Raw genomic sequence first — 15,938 nt, forward strand, 5'->3', positions numbered from 1 at the left:
GAGAATAATTTCATAATCACAAGACTGACCTCTCAATTGGCCCCTGCGTCTACCCCCTGACCTCACCACCCACCAGGGAGGTGGACCTTGCCCTGGGCATAGTGCCGAGTTCTTAGCTCAGCCCTCTAGAATCTCCAAAGGCAATCAGGCTGAAGAGAGGAAAGCCAGCAGGGGGAGGCAGCATTCCTGGTGCCCAGCTTGGTCTAGGAGGCATTGAAATTCCAGGGCCGAGGTCCCAGAGACAAAGATCATAATGAGACAGGAAGGTGGCATAGGAAGGAGTCCATTTGCATGACAATAATTGAGCCAAGAATAGAAAGCTAGAGAGATGCAAGGGTGAGGCTGGCAGCTGAGCTGGGCTAAATCTCACAAATCAGACTACCCAGCTCTGCTCTGCTGCAGGGGAGGCCAGGCTGAGCCCTGTGCCAGGCTTTGGGGGAGGGGAGGACTTGGCCCTAAGGCATTGTGGGAATGCTGGCCAGGCTGGACTTTGCCCTACTCCTCCTCCTTCATCCCGGAGCTCCGCTTTGCTTGCCTCTCCTTTGTGTGTGGGCACTGTGGCTGTAGGGCTAGGTGGGCATCATGGCAGCTCAGAAAGACGTCTGTGATGTCATTGTGATTGGGGCAGGCATCCAGGGCTGCTTCACTGCGTACCATCTGGCCAAACACGGAAAGAGGGTTCTCCTGCTGGAGCAGGTACTGTGTCACCTCCGTGCTCCTGACTGTAGGGACTGTTGCTGTCTCCTCCTCTAGAGAAAGGTTTCCAGAGCTGGGCTATGGGGCCAGACTACAGGGCTGGATCATCATAAATTCTGTGCAGTTTGTAGCTTAGCTGCCTGGTGTGTTTCATGACAATAAAAGTAAGTTCCACCCTCCCTAAGACCCACATTGGGTTTCCAGGTGTATTTCCTCTTTTGAGCCCCTCCACCTTCACCCCCAGTTCCTGTCCTGGGTCAAGAAGTGTCCCAGGCCCTGTTCTCTTCCTTTGTGCCACCCACAGAAGTGCCCAAGTGGTTGATCCAGCCCAGAAAAATAATCAGCTCTGCTTTGGGTAACCACGTAGAGATAATTTTTCCTAGAGGCAAAGGCGGATTTGTCAGCCTCAGAGGTAAGTGTTAGTACTTACACAGGCAATATAATTCCTAACGGCCATTTTGCAAGCCTCTGGGCCCCAGGAGAACAAAGACCAAACTTCCCACCACAGGACAAGAAATGCAACTGGACAACAGGAAACAAACAGGCACTCAATCTCACATCCGCATTCCTGTAGCTCCACCCCCTGCTCAAACCCATCAACCAAGACCCCCAAACCCACTAACTGACAAAAGCTTCCCACCAGTGAATGCATATAAGGACGAAACTCCAGCTCCTGGGGGCTGCCATCATTGACCCAATACCCCATGGCTCAGTGATGTGTAGCTCTTCCCTTTGGATATCCCATCCCCCAACCCCCTTTCTTTAAATAAACCCAATTTTTCTTTATTTACCGCCTGAGATTGCTATTTAGCATGCCCATGCACCTCAAACCACTGACTTTCACCTTTCAGTAAGATTCTTCCCTGCATATTTCTGGCCTCTCACCCTGGAACCCAACAGAGGCTTCTGTTTTTTTCTATTACCTCCAGATAACAGCAGCTTCCTGTTTGATGCACAGGAAATAAGACTTAGGTCTTATTTTTTCTTATAGAAAAGATGACCCCAAGCAGAGCCATCTACTGTGACCATGCATATGCGGTTGGGCTTGCATATGTAGAGGGTCTTTCTCAGGACATGTCCACCCAGCCCAGCTTCTAGAGATTTCTACCCTCCCATTCTGCCTAAAGCTATCCAGGCTGGTTTGGGTTTATTCTTCTTGGTAATGAGCTGGATTGGTTAGAAACCTTTTTCATTTCAGTCAGTTTTCTCAAAGCCTGAGGGGTTCTTGGTTCAATCTTGCAGGCAACTCTTCATCTTTTGCTAAATCCCAGGTGGTTTCCTTGTCCATGAAATGAGGGGCTAGACTAGAATGATCTCAAAGGTTCTTTCTAATTCTGCTTCTCCATGAGTCTAAGTGGGATGGGGTAGCAGCAGATGACTGAAGACAAACTAACAAAGGGACTTTGGGATGTGAATGATGTTAACAAAAAAGGAAGCTGAGTAAGTGCTACTGAAGAACTTCTGTTCTGATAGCCGAGTGAGGAATGTGGTCATACAGGGAGAATGTATGGAAATATTTGAAGAATAAATGCTCCTGGTTGACAGTTCCTGGTTGACTTGATGAGCTGGCTCCAAAAGGGAGGCAGGCAGTGCAAGGGGTCACAGCTTCAGCTGTTTCTCTTGTTCTCCACTTCCAGTTCTTTCTACCACACTCCCGAGGAAGCTCCCACGGGCAGAGCCGGATAATCCGAAGGGCATACCCTGAGGACTTTTACACCCAGATGATGGATGAGTGCTACCAGGCATGGGCCCAGCTGGAGCATGAAACTGGAACCCAATTATACAGGTTGAAGAACTCCTTGAATCATGGGGCCCAGCACCTGGAGGTGCTTCTAGGGTGTGAAGGAGCAGCACCTGGAGGTGCTTCTAGGATGTGAAGGAGCAGGGCCTTGAACACTTGCAATTCAGTGAAGGGACACAGGGCTTGGGAAGTGTCAGACACGCATCCTGCTCACCGTCCTGATCACTCCACAGGTCCAGCTGGCTCCTGCTGGAGTTTCAGGACGGTCCAGACCATGTGTCCAAAGCTAGCACAGGTTGTATCTATATCTCTGGGAAGCCATCTGAGATTCTTTTAGGGCAGGGATTATTATAGAAAAGGAGGCTGCTGCCTTGATTCTTTATGTTCCTAGTGGTATCATAACTTTTCATGCTGGGTGCAGCTCCCAACTCCCAGATCAACCCCTATAAATCTGTTTCATTCTCTCCAAATACCTCCTCCCATGGGAACAGAAGAGGGATGCTCCTCAGACCCCATTGCTTGCCAGGGAGCGAGCCTGCAGCTCTTTCCTTATTGCCCCGTGGCTCTCTCTACCCCGCAAGGCCCCCTCCTAACTGACCCGTCACAGGCTCATGGGGAGGAAAGCAGACAATCTGTGACACAAAGACAACTTTAACCACCCACCCCACCTCCCTTCCCATCTTCTCTGTGGCTCTCTTTTCCCTCCTTTATTTTTATTGTTGATCTCTGTGGCTCTTAACTGAACTTCCTACAAAACTCCAGCTCTGCCCTACAGGGTGGCAGTTATTTTAATGGCCAAGAACCAAGAGGTTACTGTTCTGTTGCAAAAACACCATTAACTTAAGAATAAAGTGAAATCCATTATGCAAATACAGCCAGGGCAGCTAATTACAGATTTATTCCAGAGGCAGTTAATGCACCCAGCACCCAAATAAAGGAGCATGTCTTGCTGAGGGGCCGCCTGGCAAAGGGACCCTCTCTGTCAGCCATCTGTGAATGCTGCCGAGAATTTTGTGCTAAAAGAACTGAGGCCTTGGAGGGCAAACTTCTTCCCAGCAGACAAGGAGGCGACTAAAAGAGATGTTAGAAGAGTGTCTGGAATCTTTCATATGGAAGATGATTCTGGAGTCAGACGGGCTTGACTTTGCCTTTGTGCTCTACCTCTTCCCAGCTGTGTGACCTTGGAAAAGTTTCTATACCTCTCTGTGTTTCATATTTTCTCACAGAGTTTTGTAAGGATTAAATGAGACTCTTCTGAAATACTTGGCACAGTGCCTAGCACCTTTCAATAAATGGCAGTTCCTTCCACCTGTTTTGGGTCCGCCACTTCCTATCTCAACTGAGCAAGGGAGGAAGAAGGGCAGAGGGAGACAGGTGGGATGCAGCAACCAAGAACATCAAGGGGAAAGGCTGCTGGACAGGGAGAGAGGGAAAGGCACCCTTGGGTAGGAGATTCTCATAGTCTCATTATCTTCTTCTTTGGCAGGAGAACAAGACTTTGGAACCAGGTGGGCCTGGCTTTAGATATCACCTCTGACACATTTATCTGTGTGGTTTGGAGCAAGTTGTTTAATGTTTTTGAGACTCAGTTTTCTCATCTGTAAAGTAGAAGTAATAATATCTATCTCATGGGGCTATTGTGAGGATAAGTATGTAAAGGGCTTAGACAAATCATCATCATCATCATCATCATCACATATATTTAGTGCTTATAATAAGAAAGTAAGGCTGTTCTAAAAGTACCGGATGCATGTTAACTCATTTAATTCTCATTAGACCTCATTAGAGGGTTGCTACTGAGTAGTCAGGGCCTTAACCCATAGTGCAAATCACAGAATTCTTACAGTCTAGAGTGGCACTTGGCGAAGAGTTTCTGTAAAAGGCCACATAGTAAGTATTTTAGGTTTTGCGGGTCTCTGTTGCAACTATTCAATTTTTCCCATTATTCAGTTCTACTCCTGCAATGTGAAAGCAGTCACAGATAATATGTGAAAAAATGAGCGTGGCTGTGTTCCAATAAAACTATTTATGGATACAAATATTTTAAATAGTTTGCATGTCATGAAATAGTCTTCTTTTGCTTTCTATCAACCATTTAAAAATACAAAACCATCTTAGCTTGTGTGACAAATGAGAACAAGAGTCAGACCTGATTTGGTCTCTGGGTCATAGTTTGCTGGCCCCCTGGTTTAGTAGATACAACAAACTGGTTACTTTGTCTACCCCCTGTCTCCAAACAAGTTCATTGTTAAGTCATCCCAGATCAGAAGACTGCTAATGTACATTTAAAGACAGGGACATATCATAGCCCTTCTTATTTATTTATTTACATATCATAGCCCTTTTTATGTATGTATGTATGTATTTTAGTATGTGCCTCTAGCAGGAACTGAACCCGGGACTCTCTGGTCTGCAGGCTGACGCTCCAACTGCTGAGCCAAACCGGCCAGGGCTCATAGCCCTTCTTAAAAGACCATTCACAGCCTCAATAATGAAAAAGGAAGAGTAAAGTGAATGTACTTTGAATAACCTTAAAAGTCCTATAGAGTAATAGGTGTTATATATTATTATTATTAACAAGTCCTTTCTATGGTTAACCTAATTTACTCAGACACACTAATTTATTTGGTTCTTTTACTTAGTAGGGACACAGCACAGCTACTTCCTATTCCAATTCATTTATCTTTTGTTCTTAATTCTGATTTTCTAAATGATCTATCATCTTTGTCGTTCTTACTCCCTTAGGTTCTTCTGGAAGAACTAGCACAATTTCATAATCTAATTGATAGGTACGAATGTATTTACTTAATGCTATTTGATGATGATTTAAAAATATAACACCTTCAGGAGTTGGTAGGTGAGGTGGTTGTTTAATTCTTTTTATTCTGTTCTGCCGCTTCCTGTGACAGTGGCATTCTAAACATGGGTGAGCTCAGGATATTTGCATATATTCTGGGAACAGACTGTGACACATGTGTCAGATCACAAGGTCTGCATCTTTTGTGATGTGTACCGCCAGGACGTTGATAGCAACAGCAAATCCCCGCTCTGTGGCCCCTCTCTTTCCTGCTCCTCCTTTCCCCTTTGAGTCCTACTATCTAGTCCCTGACCCTGGCTGCCCCTGCTTAGCTGACAATATCAGACAAGATCACAGCCGTAGGCAGTACAGCTGCTGGCAGAACCTGGTGGCCCCCTCCGCAGCTGCTGCTTCCTGTGTCTGCGAAGTGTCTGGCTTGTCAGCCACATCCCCTCCCTGGAGCGGTCTTTGTTAACCAATTCCACCTCGGCCCACTGAGCGGAAGATGAAACGCCAAGAGCTCCTCCAGAACCAACAAAGACAGCAGCCATCTCCAAGTCCTTACTTGAATCCCTTCCCCAAGGTGACTCTGAGAGCTGGCTTGCCTGGTACTTTCTACCCAGAGAGGGGAAAACTGGAGACTGGGATAGGAGATGGCAGATGCGGGGAGAAATGTCTGTCCCTCCCAATTTCTCCTCACTCCATCCTGCCTCCCGTCTCACTATAGGAAATCCCTAATCACCAACCCTGTGGCTTTATCGGGGCCATAGCATCAACAAGACTCTTGGGAAGAATCTTTGATGACCTCTTCCTAGTTTCCTGGATCCAGCTGGGGTTGGGAGGAAGACACAACTCATACCAAATGCGTTGACACAGCTGAGGACATTCGGAGTTGGGGGCTGTACTTTTTCCAGGGTTTCCGGACCACCGAGCCTCATTTCAAGGTGCTTTCTTTCTAGGCCAGCCCTGACCATCATTTTCTGGGCATTTCTTTTTCCTGCGATGCCTCCCCAAATTTTGTAGCCTAGGTCTGAGCAAAAAAGAGGAGAGGGAGGCCCAGAGCACGGGGGTGAGAAATTGATGCAGAATGAGCAGTCTGTTTATTGGGATCTAGGAAAAGCCATTAAGAAAATAAGCACTTAAATGATTTTCAATCTGCCCATGGAAGTCATCTATCTTCATACTGGGGGGAAAGGCCCATTCTCCGATCTCGGTTTTGATTGACTGATTTCCAATTCTCTAAGCATTTCCCACAGGAGCCTCTCACCTATCTCCCATAATGACAGGCCTTTGCATTTCCAGGCAGTGTTTTACATTTATTTCCGATTTGCTCATAATGGTCAAAAATCTCTCTCCAATCCAAGGCATTTCTCCAGCAGTGCACGGTTTCCCTTAGGCCAAATAGCTCAGCTGTGATCCACGGAAAATGAGAATTTCCAAAACGCATCTTCAGACTAGGGGAGGGTCCAGCATCACAGATTCAGATGGAAAATTTCCCACTGTTAGATCAATATCTGGGCTAAGAAATAAATGCCACAGGGGCAGAGAGCTGGAGCAAAATGATTACCGTCGGCACAATTACATTCACCGGCAGAATCAGCTTGCTGATTAGTCCTTGGAATGGGGAGCCCCCACATCATCCACCACAGGACGGTTTGGGAATGAGAGTGTCACTCAGCATTTCATAATTCAACAGATTGGCCCGTTGTCTTGGCATGAGTTTATTTCCCCTGTATAGTACATTCCTGTAAGAGGGGTTCTTATTTCAAGGAAGGGAGGAGGAAGAAAAAGGAGGAAGGGAGGAGGGAGAAAGGGAAAGGGACTGAATCTCAGAGCATATGAGAGACCAAGGCTGATACACTGCAGGTGGGGTTAGAACATGCTGTTCTCTTTCCAGACTAGCAATCTGATTGCTGAGCTGAGGGTTACGCCAGGTCTTTCTCAGAATCCTACCCAGCCAAAACTCCATCGGTTTAAAAGGGTTCAAGGACAAACACTTGGGTGACTTTTTAATTATCCTGTTGACCTAGAAGTTTACTAGGCAAGTTTTTGTTACCTGAGAACCACTCTGAAGTTCTTTTCCGGGGCCACAGAAAAAAACTGTCTGCTGACTAGGGATTTCTCTAGCATCCTTCCTCCACTGAGCTTTGAAGAGGAGAGGTGCTCATTGCTTTCTCACCAGTGGTGAATGCTGGGTAGGCGGGGGCCATGGCAAATGAATTGGGCACGCTGCGCGGCTCTGTGTACTGACACCAGCCCCGGGGCCTGCTGTGTCCCTAACCCCTCCCTATCTTCTCTTTAATCCCCCCAACCAGATAATGTGGGATTTGGAAGCATGTAATATCCATGAGACTCCATTATAGGCTATTACGAGCTTTATACTCAGTACCTGGGGGATGTACCAGGCTGATGCTGGTCACTGCAACTGCTGAAACTGAGAGAGATGACAGGAATGGCTCCAAGGGCCAAAGTGACCTTTCTGTCATTTAGATCAGTTTCCACAAAAAAGAATCTCTGGTCTCTTGTGACAGAGAGACAGAAAGCATTAAAGAGAAACAGCTTTCATTTTCTTGGTGAGTAAGAAGCGCAGAGGGAAGTATAGGGAAACATAAAATCGTAGAATAACGGAATTAATTGCTGGAGCACTAAGAAATCATCTCTTGGCGTTTCTGCATGAAGGTGCTATTGGCATTTGGGTGGGATCTTCCTGAGCATTGCAGGTTAGCATCCCTGGTCCCTGCCCACTAAATGTGAATGGTAACCTGCAGGCATTGTGACAACTAAAAATTAAAGGCCCATGACATTTCCACATGCCCCTGGGTTGGAGACGGTACCACACTGATGTGGAACCACCAGTAGTTCAACAAACATTGTTACAGAGAAGGAATCTGGGGCCTGAGGACGTGAGCAACCAGAGCAAGGTTACAGGGGATACCAGAACTGAGCCCAGAGACAGATCTCCCAATTTAAGTCCCTTTCCATAAAATGGGCAGCCTCTAAGACAAAACAGAAAGACAGGCCCGGCTGGTGTGGCTCAGTGGTTGAGCATCAGCCCACGCACCAAGAGGTCGCCGGTTCAATTCCCGGTCAGGGCACATGCCCAAGTTATGGGCCTGATCCCCGGTGGGGGGCATGCAGGAGGCGGCCAATGATGTTCTCTCTCATCGATGTTTCTATCTTTCTCTCCCTCTCTCTATAAAATCAATAAAGAAAAATAAATAAAAAAGACAGACACAGGAAGAGACAAAACATTACATGATAAAAGAAAGGGACAGGGTACAGAAACAGCAGGGGTAGGGGAAGAGGATAAAGAATAGAGATGAAGCCCTGGCCGGTGTGGCTCAGCAGTTAGAGCATCGGTCTGTGGTCCAGAGAGACCCGGGTTTGGTTCCCCCTAAGGGCACGTACCTCGGTTGCAGTTTGTCCCCGGCCCTGGTTGGTCGTGTGGGTGGCAGCCACTCGATGTGTCCCTTTCACGTCGATGTGTCCCTTTCACGTTGATGTTTCTCTCTCTCTCTCTCTTCCTCTCTCTCCCTCCCACTCTATCTGAACAAAAAAATGTCCTCAGGTGAGGACTGAAAAAAAAAAGAATAGAGATGAAAACAGTGAATGGGGTTGGGGGACAGGAGGAAGAGATCACATCAAACTCATTGAACACATAACCCTTTCTAGGTGTGGAAATAAAAGAGGACTTAGGATCTCTGCCCTCAAGGACAGGATGGATTCTGAGAGGGAGGATGGAGGGACGAACCTATAAGGAATAGAGAGAAGGACAACTTGGGTATGAACTGGAAACCCCCTTAATAATATTGCGATTCTTGTGACAGAATCAAAATCACTTTACCTGTTTTGTAATGTGAGGCTGGGACTCTCCCTGATGTCTGGCCGGAACCTGTGCATATAGCTCAGGGCCCTGATGCATACCTTCACCCAGGTGTCATTTTTTTTTTTTTTTTTTTTCTTACAGGCAGACTGGACTATTGCTGCTGGGGATAAAGGAAAATCAGGAATTAAAGACAATCCAGGGTACTTTATCTAGGCTGGGGGTTAAACACCAGTGTCTTTCATCTGAAGAGCTGAAGCAACGTTTCCCCAATATTCGGTTGGCCAGAGGAGAAGCGGGGCTCTTGGAGAAGTCCGGAGGAGTTCTCTACGCAGCCAAGGCCCTCGGAGCCCTCCAGGTGACACTGTGCAGTGTTAGGGGCAACGCAGCTCCTGGTCTAGCATCCTGGGTCCCAACCAGCCGTGTCCCAACCTGTCCCCACCTACCCCCATGAGAGCTTTTTCGGAGCAGGCTTTAGTCTTGACCTTTGGGCGGGGCAGTTTTATATGCCCTGCTAGGCCTTGTCGATATGCGAGAGGAGGTCTAGAATCTACACTCTTTTCTGCCCTAAGTGAAGGACTCTTTGTCCACCAGGGTGAACCATACATAACCATTTGCCCTTCCCTGATCCTGCCCTTTCAGGATGCAATTCGACAGCTGGGAGGCAAAGTGTGCGATGGAGAGAAGGTGATGGAGATAAAACCAGGGCTACCAGTCATGGTGAAAACCACCTCCAAGAGCTACCAAGCCAATAGCTTGGTCATCACAGCAGGTCCTTGGACCAACCGGCTCCTCTGTCCCCTGGGAATTAAGCTCCCTCTCCAGGTAAGGGGAGCTGGAGGCTGAGAGTTGGTGCTTAAGAGAAGAAACCTTGGAGCCAGATGGCCATTTACTGGTGGACAACTTAGGCAAATTAATTTACCTCACTGAGCCTCAGTTTTATAACCTGTAGAATAGGGGCTAGGGCTGTTAGATAATTAAATTAAATGATATACCTAAAGCCCTTAGGAGATGGTCTGGACGATCACAAGCACTCAATAAATATGAGGTATTATTAACTCCTGGGGAGAAATAAGGAAGGCTGGGTACAGTTATGGGAGAAGACTAAGATGGGAGAAGAGACAGATTCAGAGATTTTGTGCATCATGATATAATATAACATGCAAATGACATGAGAATTGGATGAAAAAAGGATAGATGAGCCCTGGCCAGTTTGGCTCAGCGGTTAGAGCGTCGGCCTGCGGTCCGGAGAGACCCGGGTTCGGTTCCCGCTAAGGGCACATACTTTGGTTGCAGTTTGTCCCCGGCCCTGGTTGGTCGTGCGGGTGGCAGCCACTCAATGTGTCCCTTCACGTCGATGTTTTTCTCTCTCTCTCCCTTCCTCTCTCTCCCTCCCATTCTATCTGTACAAAAAATGGAAAAATATCCTCGGGTGAGGATAAAAAAAAAAAAAAAAGGATAGATGAGTTCACTGGGGCATATGGACTTATAGTGAAGGGCTCTAAGACCCCAGAAGAAACTCTTGTTGTCTTTAGAGTTCCAAGGTTTTCCCTTTTCTTTTCTTTTTTATCCTCACCCAAGGACACTTTTTCATTCTTTGTTCAGATAGAGCAGGAGGGAGAGAGAGAGAGAGAGAAACATCAACGTGAAAGGAACACATCGAGTGGCTGCCACCCGCACGACCAACCAGGGCCGGGGACAAACTGCAACCGAGGTACATGCCCTTAGCGGGAACCGAACCCGGGTCTCTCCGGACCGCAGGCCGACGCTTGAACCGCTGAGCCAAACCAGCCAGGGCGGCTTTCCCTTTTCATCTCCCACTTCCTCTCCCTGCTTCAAGACCCAGCGGATCAATGTGTGTTACTGGCGAGAGAAGGTTCCCGGAAGCTATGGTGCGTCCCAGGCCTTTCCATGCTTTCTGCACTTGGACCTCAGCCTGGCTCCCCACCACATCTATGGGCTGCCCTCCGGAGAGTACCCGGGGCTGATGAAGGTGAGAGAAAGGCACAGAGAAAGCTAGGAGGGTGCATACAGAATCGGGTCAGCTGCTCTGACTCCCCTCAGCAGACTCCCTCAGGTCCCGGTGGCAGCAGCAGGAGTCTCCTCCGCTAGTCACTGCTTGCATTGCAAGACACCCAGCTGTCCTGAGGCTCAGCAAAGGGAGCCCTTCCTTTACAAACAGAGGGTTGGTGGGGAATGAACAACTAGGCAACCGTGTGTGGCAACAAGCAGCATCTGTCAGGACTGGGGAAGGCTGGGATGATGGATGGAGGCATTGTGTATACAAGCCTGTCCCCTGGGCTGGGTGGGTGTTCGGGAATGCTGGCCCTCGAAGCTCACACTGCTCTGATTGGGAGCCAGGTCTGCTATCACCACGGCAACAATGCAGATCCTGAGGAGCGGGACTGCCCCACACAATTCTCAGACATCCAAGACGTCCAAATCCTGAGCCGCTTTGTCAGAGATCACTTACCTGACCTAGACCCCAAGCCCGCCGTTGTGGAGCACTGCATGTACACGGTAAGGGGTGGGCAGAACCAGGGAACCGGGGGAGGAGACAGACTGGCCTGGCGCTGCTCGGGCTTGACTCTACTTGACTCCTGACATAGTATGTGACTTGAGATAAATGAGTTCGTTTCTGTGGGTCGGTTCACCTCCACCAGAGAGGACCCATTAGAGGTTATTCATATGCCTTTTCATTAGGAAACTAGACTTATGCCTGGCAGTCCTTTACTATGTTTCCCAGAAGGGCTCTAAAAGATTTTTTGGCAAGATGTTCTAGTGGAGCAGGCCTTAGGGACAAAGAGAAGAGACAGATGTCACCAGAGCCTGAGGCATCTTGGCCAAGTTAGTTTACTCACATTAACTGAGCACCTACTGTGTTCATAGCTCTGTATGAGAGCGAGGCAGATGGACGAATGAGAAAGACTGACATACCCAAAGGGGGCACTGGCAGGCAGAGACCGTTGCTGAGCGCATACCCATTCTTTCTGGAAAGAAATCCAGCCTAGTCCCCTCCCTTCTGAGCCTGCAGTTCCTCCTACCTCTGTCCTCAGAGGACACAGGTGTGATTGTTTCTTTCTAGAACACCCCTGATGGGCACTTCATTCTTGATCGACACCCAAAGTATGACAACATTGTCATTGGTGCTGGGTTCTCTGGTGAGTCTGAGAAGGGGGGACATGGGGTGCTTTAAAGCGAACCTACCTCAGTGCCAGGCAATGGTGTTTTCTTAGCTGTCCAGATACTCAGTGTGTAAGGGGCTGGGCAGGGCAATTAGAGAGGAACAGGAGCTCATAGTGGGAGGCTCTGTCTGGGGACTGTGTAGGGGGCTTCCAGAGAGCCCAGCCCCTGTCTCTGGATGTTTGACAACCTGCTTTTCTTTCTCCAGGGCATGGGTTTAAGCTGTCCCCTGTTGTGGGCAAGATCCTGTATGAATTAAGCATGAAATTAACACCATCCTATGACTTGACACCTTTTCAAATCAGCCGCTTCCCTGACCTGGGCAAAGCTCACCTTTGACCCTTGGCCTGCAGCCTCCCTTTTGAGCACAGGAGCTGTGAATTACACCCTCTGCTCGGAAGGCTTTTCAGATGAAGGAACTGGCTGTGAGATGTCATCCTTCTCTCCTGCTCTCTTGAGTCCCCTAAACACCAGATGATTGAATCTACCTTTTTCCCTGGCCAGCTCCTCAATCCCGTGACTTTTTTGCTTCTAGAAGGTCAATCAGACAATCTATAATCACAGAGTAGCAAGGACCTTTGCAATGTTCGTATAAGGAGGGGGCATAAGGACCAGCACGAGATACCAAAGCAGTTGTTAAAAATTCCCTTCACTGGGACATTTGATGAATTTGACTAAAGATGCCCAGGGGAGGGTAAACAAGAGGATTTGCAGATGACTGCTGCCCTTGAAGTTCCTTTTCCTAAAACTAGAGACACCCTCCTTCGCAAACTCCTGTAAAATCTGGCTCATCGCAGAGGTACCATAAATGTTTGCTGGAAAAAAAAAGTTAAATAAACAAATAAATAACAGCATTGCAGTAAAGTCCGTGGCGGGCTTTCTTTTCCATGTGACCTCATTTCTTACAGACTTTAATTGTCTAAATCAGCACCACAGAATCTGTTACCCCAGGAATCCTTCGGGGTTTTTATCCCCTCGATACACCGCACCCTTTTTCTCTGAATTCTTTGTCTGGTTCTCATCCTCTCTCTGGTTCTGGAAAGATGCTCAGTTCCCCTGTCTCCCATTAAGGTGTATTGTCAGGTCCTTATGAAGATGGAGCTGTTATACCAGAAAGAAAAAGAGAGACACACTCGCTTAGAAACCCTGTTCAATGTTTGAATGTTAAATGTGCCATTTTATTATCATTAGGATTGCTCCCACTTAATGAAACGGCATTAGCACCGAGTCGGCTGGCCTCCTTGCACTAATTGCTTTGAAAGGGAACAGGCTCATAACTACCCCAGGGTGGGAGGAGGGGTGAGGGGTGTAAACAGGGACTCAAGCAAGACTTAATGCACTCAGATGGAACCTAAGCAGGAGGATCTCCAGACCAGGCCAGTTAGACCCAAGAGAAAAGAGTTAAAGTGCTCTGGGGAGGAAAAAAACTGGGACTGGTGGGAGGGTGGTGGTAGTGAAAATGTTAGGAGGAGTTACTGAACGGGAAAGAGTGGAAAATGGCAGTAAGAGTAAAAATATTCCCAGAGGAAATACCACACAGAGGAAATTACTCTTCAACTGCCATACAGGTCTAGGCACATGGATTAGCGCTGATTTCTCCAGAGAATTATAAAAGCCAAGCTGATCCCATCAGCCCTATGGCAAGTCTGCTTTTTTGGGTGCTCTCAGTGAGTTTCCTAAACCTCGTCCTCTGTAAAGTGGGAATAAAAACCATCCTCACACCTGTAAAATGGGCAGAATGCTACAACAGGGTGAACCTTGGAGGCATGATGCTAAGTGCAGTAAGCCCAGACAAAAAAGGACACATGCTGTATTCAGAGAAACAGAAAGGGGAATGGTTGTCTCCTGGGGCTGTGGTGAGGGAAGGATGAGGAATTAGTGTTTAACGGACACAGTTTCAGTTGTGGAAGATAAAAGAGTTCTGGAGCCCTGGCCGGTTTGGCTCAGCGGTTAGAGCCTTGGCCCGCGGACCAAAGGGTTGTGGGTCTGATTCCAGTCAAGGGCACGTACCTTGGTTGCAGTTTGTCCCTGGCTCTGGTCAGGGTCTTGTGGGAGGCAACCAGTCAATGTATCCCTCTCACATTGATGTATCTCTCTCCCTCCCTCCCACTCTATCCGAAGATAAATAGAAAAAATATCCTCGGGTGAGGACTAAAAAAAAAAAAAAAAGTTCTGGAGATGGATGGTGAGGATACTTTCACATCCTAGTTTAACACATCACAAACACAAACATGGTTTAAGTGAATGTAGTTAACGCCACTAAACTGTACACTTAAAAAGGTTGAAAATGGTACATTTTATGTTCTAGATATTTTAGCTCAATAAAAATGGTAATAAGAAGATTAAAAAAATGGTAATAATATCAACCAACTGTACAGGAGTGTGTGCGGACTGAATAAGATCATTCATTCATTCATTCATTCATTCACTATTCAAATATTTATTGAGCTTCTGCTGTGTGTCAGGCACTGTGCTAGGCACTGCCAATGTACCCTGAACAAAACAGATGGAAATCTCTGCTCTTGCGGCGTTTACAGTCCAGTGAGAAGAAGGAATGGAAATGATATGTACAAGTAAATTATATTGTATGTTGTTAGAAGGTGACACGTGTGCTGGGGAAAGCAGAACCGGGCGAGGAAGACAGACTGTGGGAAAGGGACGCCCTTTCGATGGTGGTCAGGGTGGGACTCAAGGAGGAGGGAACATTTGAGCTGACTCGGAGGAGAGGGAGTGTGCCAGGCAGGCATCTGGAGGTATGTAAGAGAATGTGGTAAGTTGTAAAGCAAAGCATTGTGTGTGTGAGAGAGAAAAATGAGGTACAGAGAGGGATCAATGTAAGATCCTGCCAGCTCCCAGGTTGGCGAAGTTGGGGAGAAAGGATGTTGGGAACCTCTCCCTCTCGTTCCACAGCTGCCCGCAGTTCCCTCTGCCTCTGCTTCTCTCTGTGCCTCCCTCCTCCCCCAGCCAGCTGCAGCATCCCTTCCAAAATATCCAATTCAGCGTGCTGGTGGCAGCTAAAGTAGGGGACCAATGTCTAGAGGAGGCTGAGAAAGGACAAGTGGGGGATGCTGACAAGCCCTGCCTGAGCGGACTAAGGTCCTTTACAAATGCGCTGGTGTGTCCTAGAAACAGAGTGCAAGGAGGGGCAGGGACAAGGGCATGCTGGGTAGGTCAGGTGTGTGTGAGTGGGGTGAGGTCAGGGAAGAATGGGGAGCAGCAGGAATTGGATAAGAAGACACCGGTGATGTGCAGGCCAAAAAGGCGGGTAAGGACCTCCAGGAATGCTACACACCCCCAAAGCCGAAGGAAACGGGTCCAGAATGGCCAAGTAATGGAACTGAGCATTTCTTATTGGGGGTGGGATGGGGTCATATTGGGGGAAAAGAAATGCAGAGAACGAAGTCTATAGGCACACAGAAGAGGACAAGCTATTGTAGAAAGGGTCGGAGGACACCTTGTGGGTTTAATAACACTGAAGGATTTGCCCAAACAGACCCACCAGCATTATCTCCCTGCTTTCCTTCTGCCTGAGCATGGCCAGGCATCCCCTTTCAGGCAAACCTGACATATCTTCAAGATGGAAGAGAAGGAAAATAAGTCGGGCGGGCAATGAGACCTCTGGAAGGGCAGCTGGGGTCTGCACAGGCTGCAGGGGAGAGATAAGGGCAGCGAGGAGAGGGAGGCCCGGGTGGTTGCCA

General features: G+C 47.9%; 1 protein-coding gene across 1 annotated transcript; it reads left to right on the forward strand.

Moving 5' to 3' along the window:
- The first annotated feature begins 539 nt into the window (after nt 1-539).
- Nucleotides 540-12,748, forward strand: PIPOX (pipecolic acid and sarcosine oxidase). Its single transcript, XM_036269561.1, has 8 exons — nt 540-696; nt 2,334-2,482; nt 9,202-9,415; nt 9,700-9,882; nt 10,898-11,050; nt 11,419-11,577; nt 12,143-12,218; nt 12,449-12,748. The coding sequence occupies exons 1-8, from the start codon at nt 583-585 to the stop codon at nt 12,577-12,579; spliced, it is 1,179 nt and encodes a 392-aa protein (XP_036125454.1). The 5' UTR covers nt 540-582; the 3' UTR covers nt 12,580-12,748.
- The last annotated feature ends 3,190 nt before the right edge of the window (nt 12,749-15,938 follow it).

Source organism: Molossus molossus, unplaced genomic scaffold, assembly GCF_014108415.1.
Source record: "Molossus molossus isolate mMolMol1 unplaced genomic scaffold, mMolMol1.p scaffold_m16_p_19, whole genome shotgun sequence".
Taxonomy (NCBI): domain Eukaryota; kingdom Metazoa; phylum Chordata; class Mammalia; order Chiroptera; family Molossidae; genus Molossus; species Molossus molossus.

Coding starts and splice junctions, on each gene's coding strand:
- PIPOX (XM_036269561.1), top strand. CDS start 583: ATGGCAGCTCAGAAAGACGTCTGTGATGTCATTGTGATTGGGGCAGGC. Junction 9,416..9,699: donor AGGCCCTCGGAGCCCTCCAG/GTGACACTGTGC, acceptor CTGCCCTTTCAG/GATGCAATTCGACAGCTGGG. Junction 11,578..12,142: donor TGGAGCACTGCATGTACACG/GTAAGGGGTGGG, acceptor GTTTCTTTCTAG/AACACCCCTGATGGGCACTT.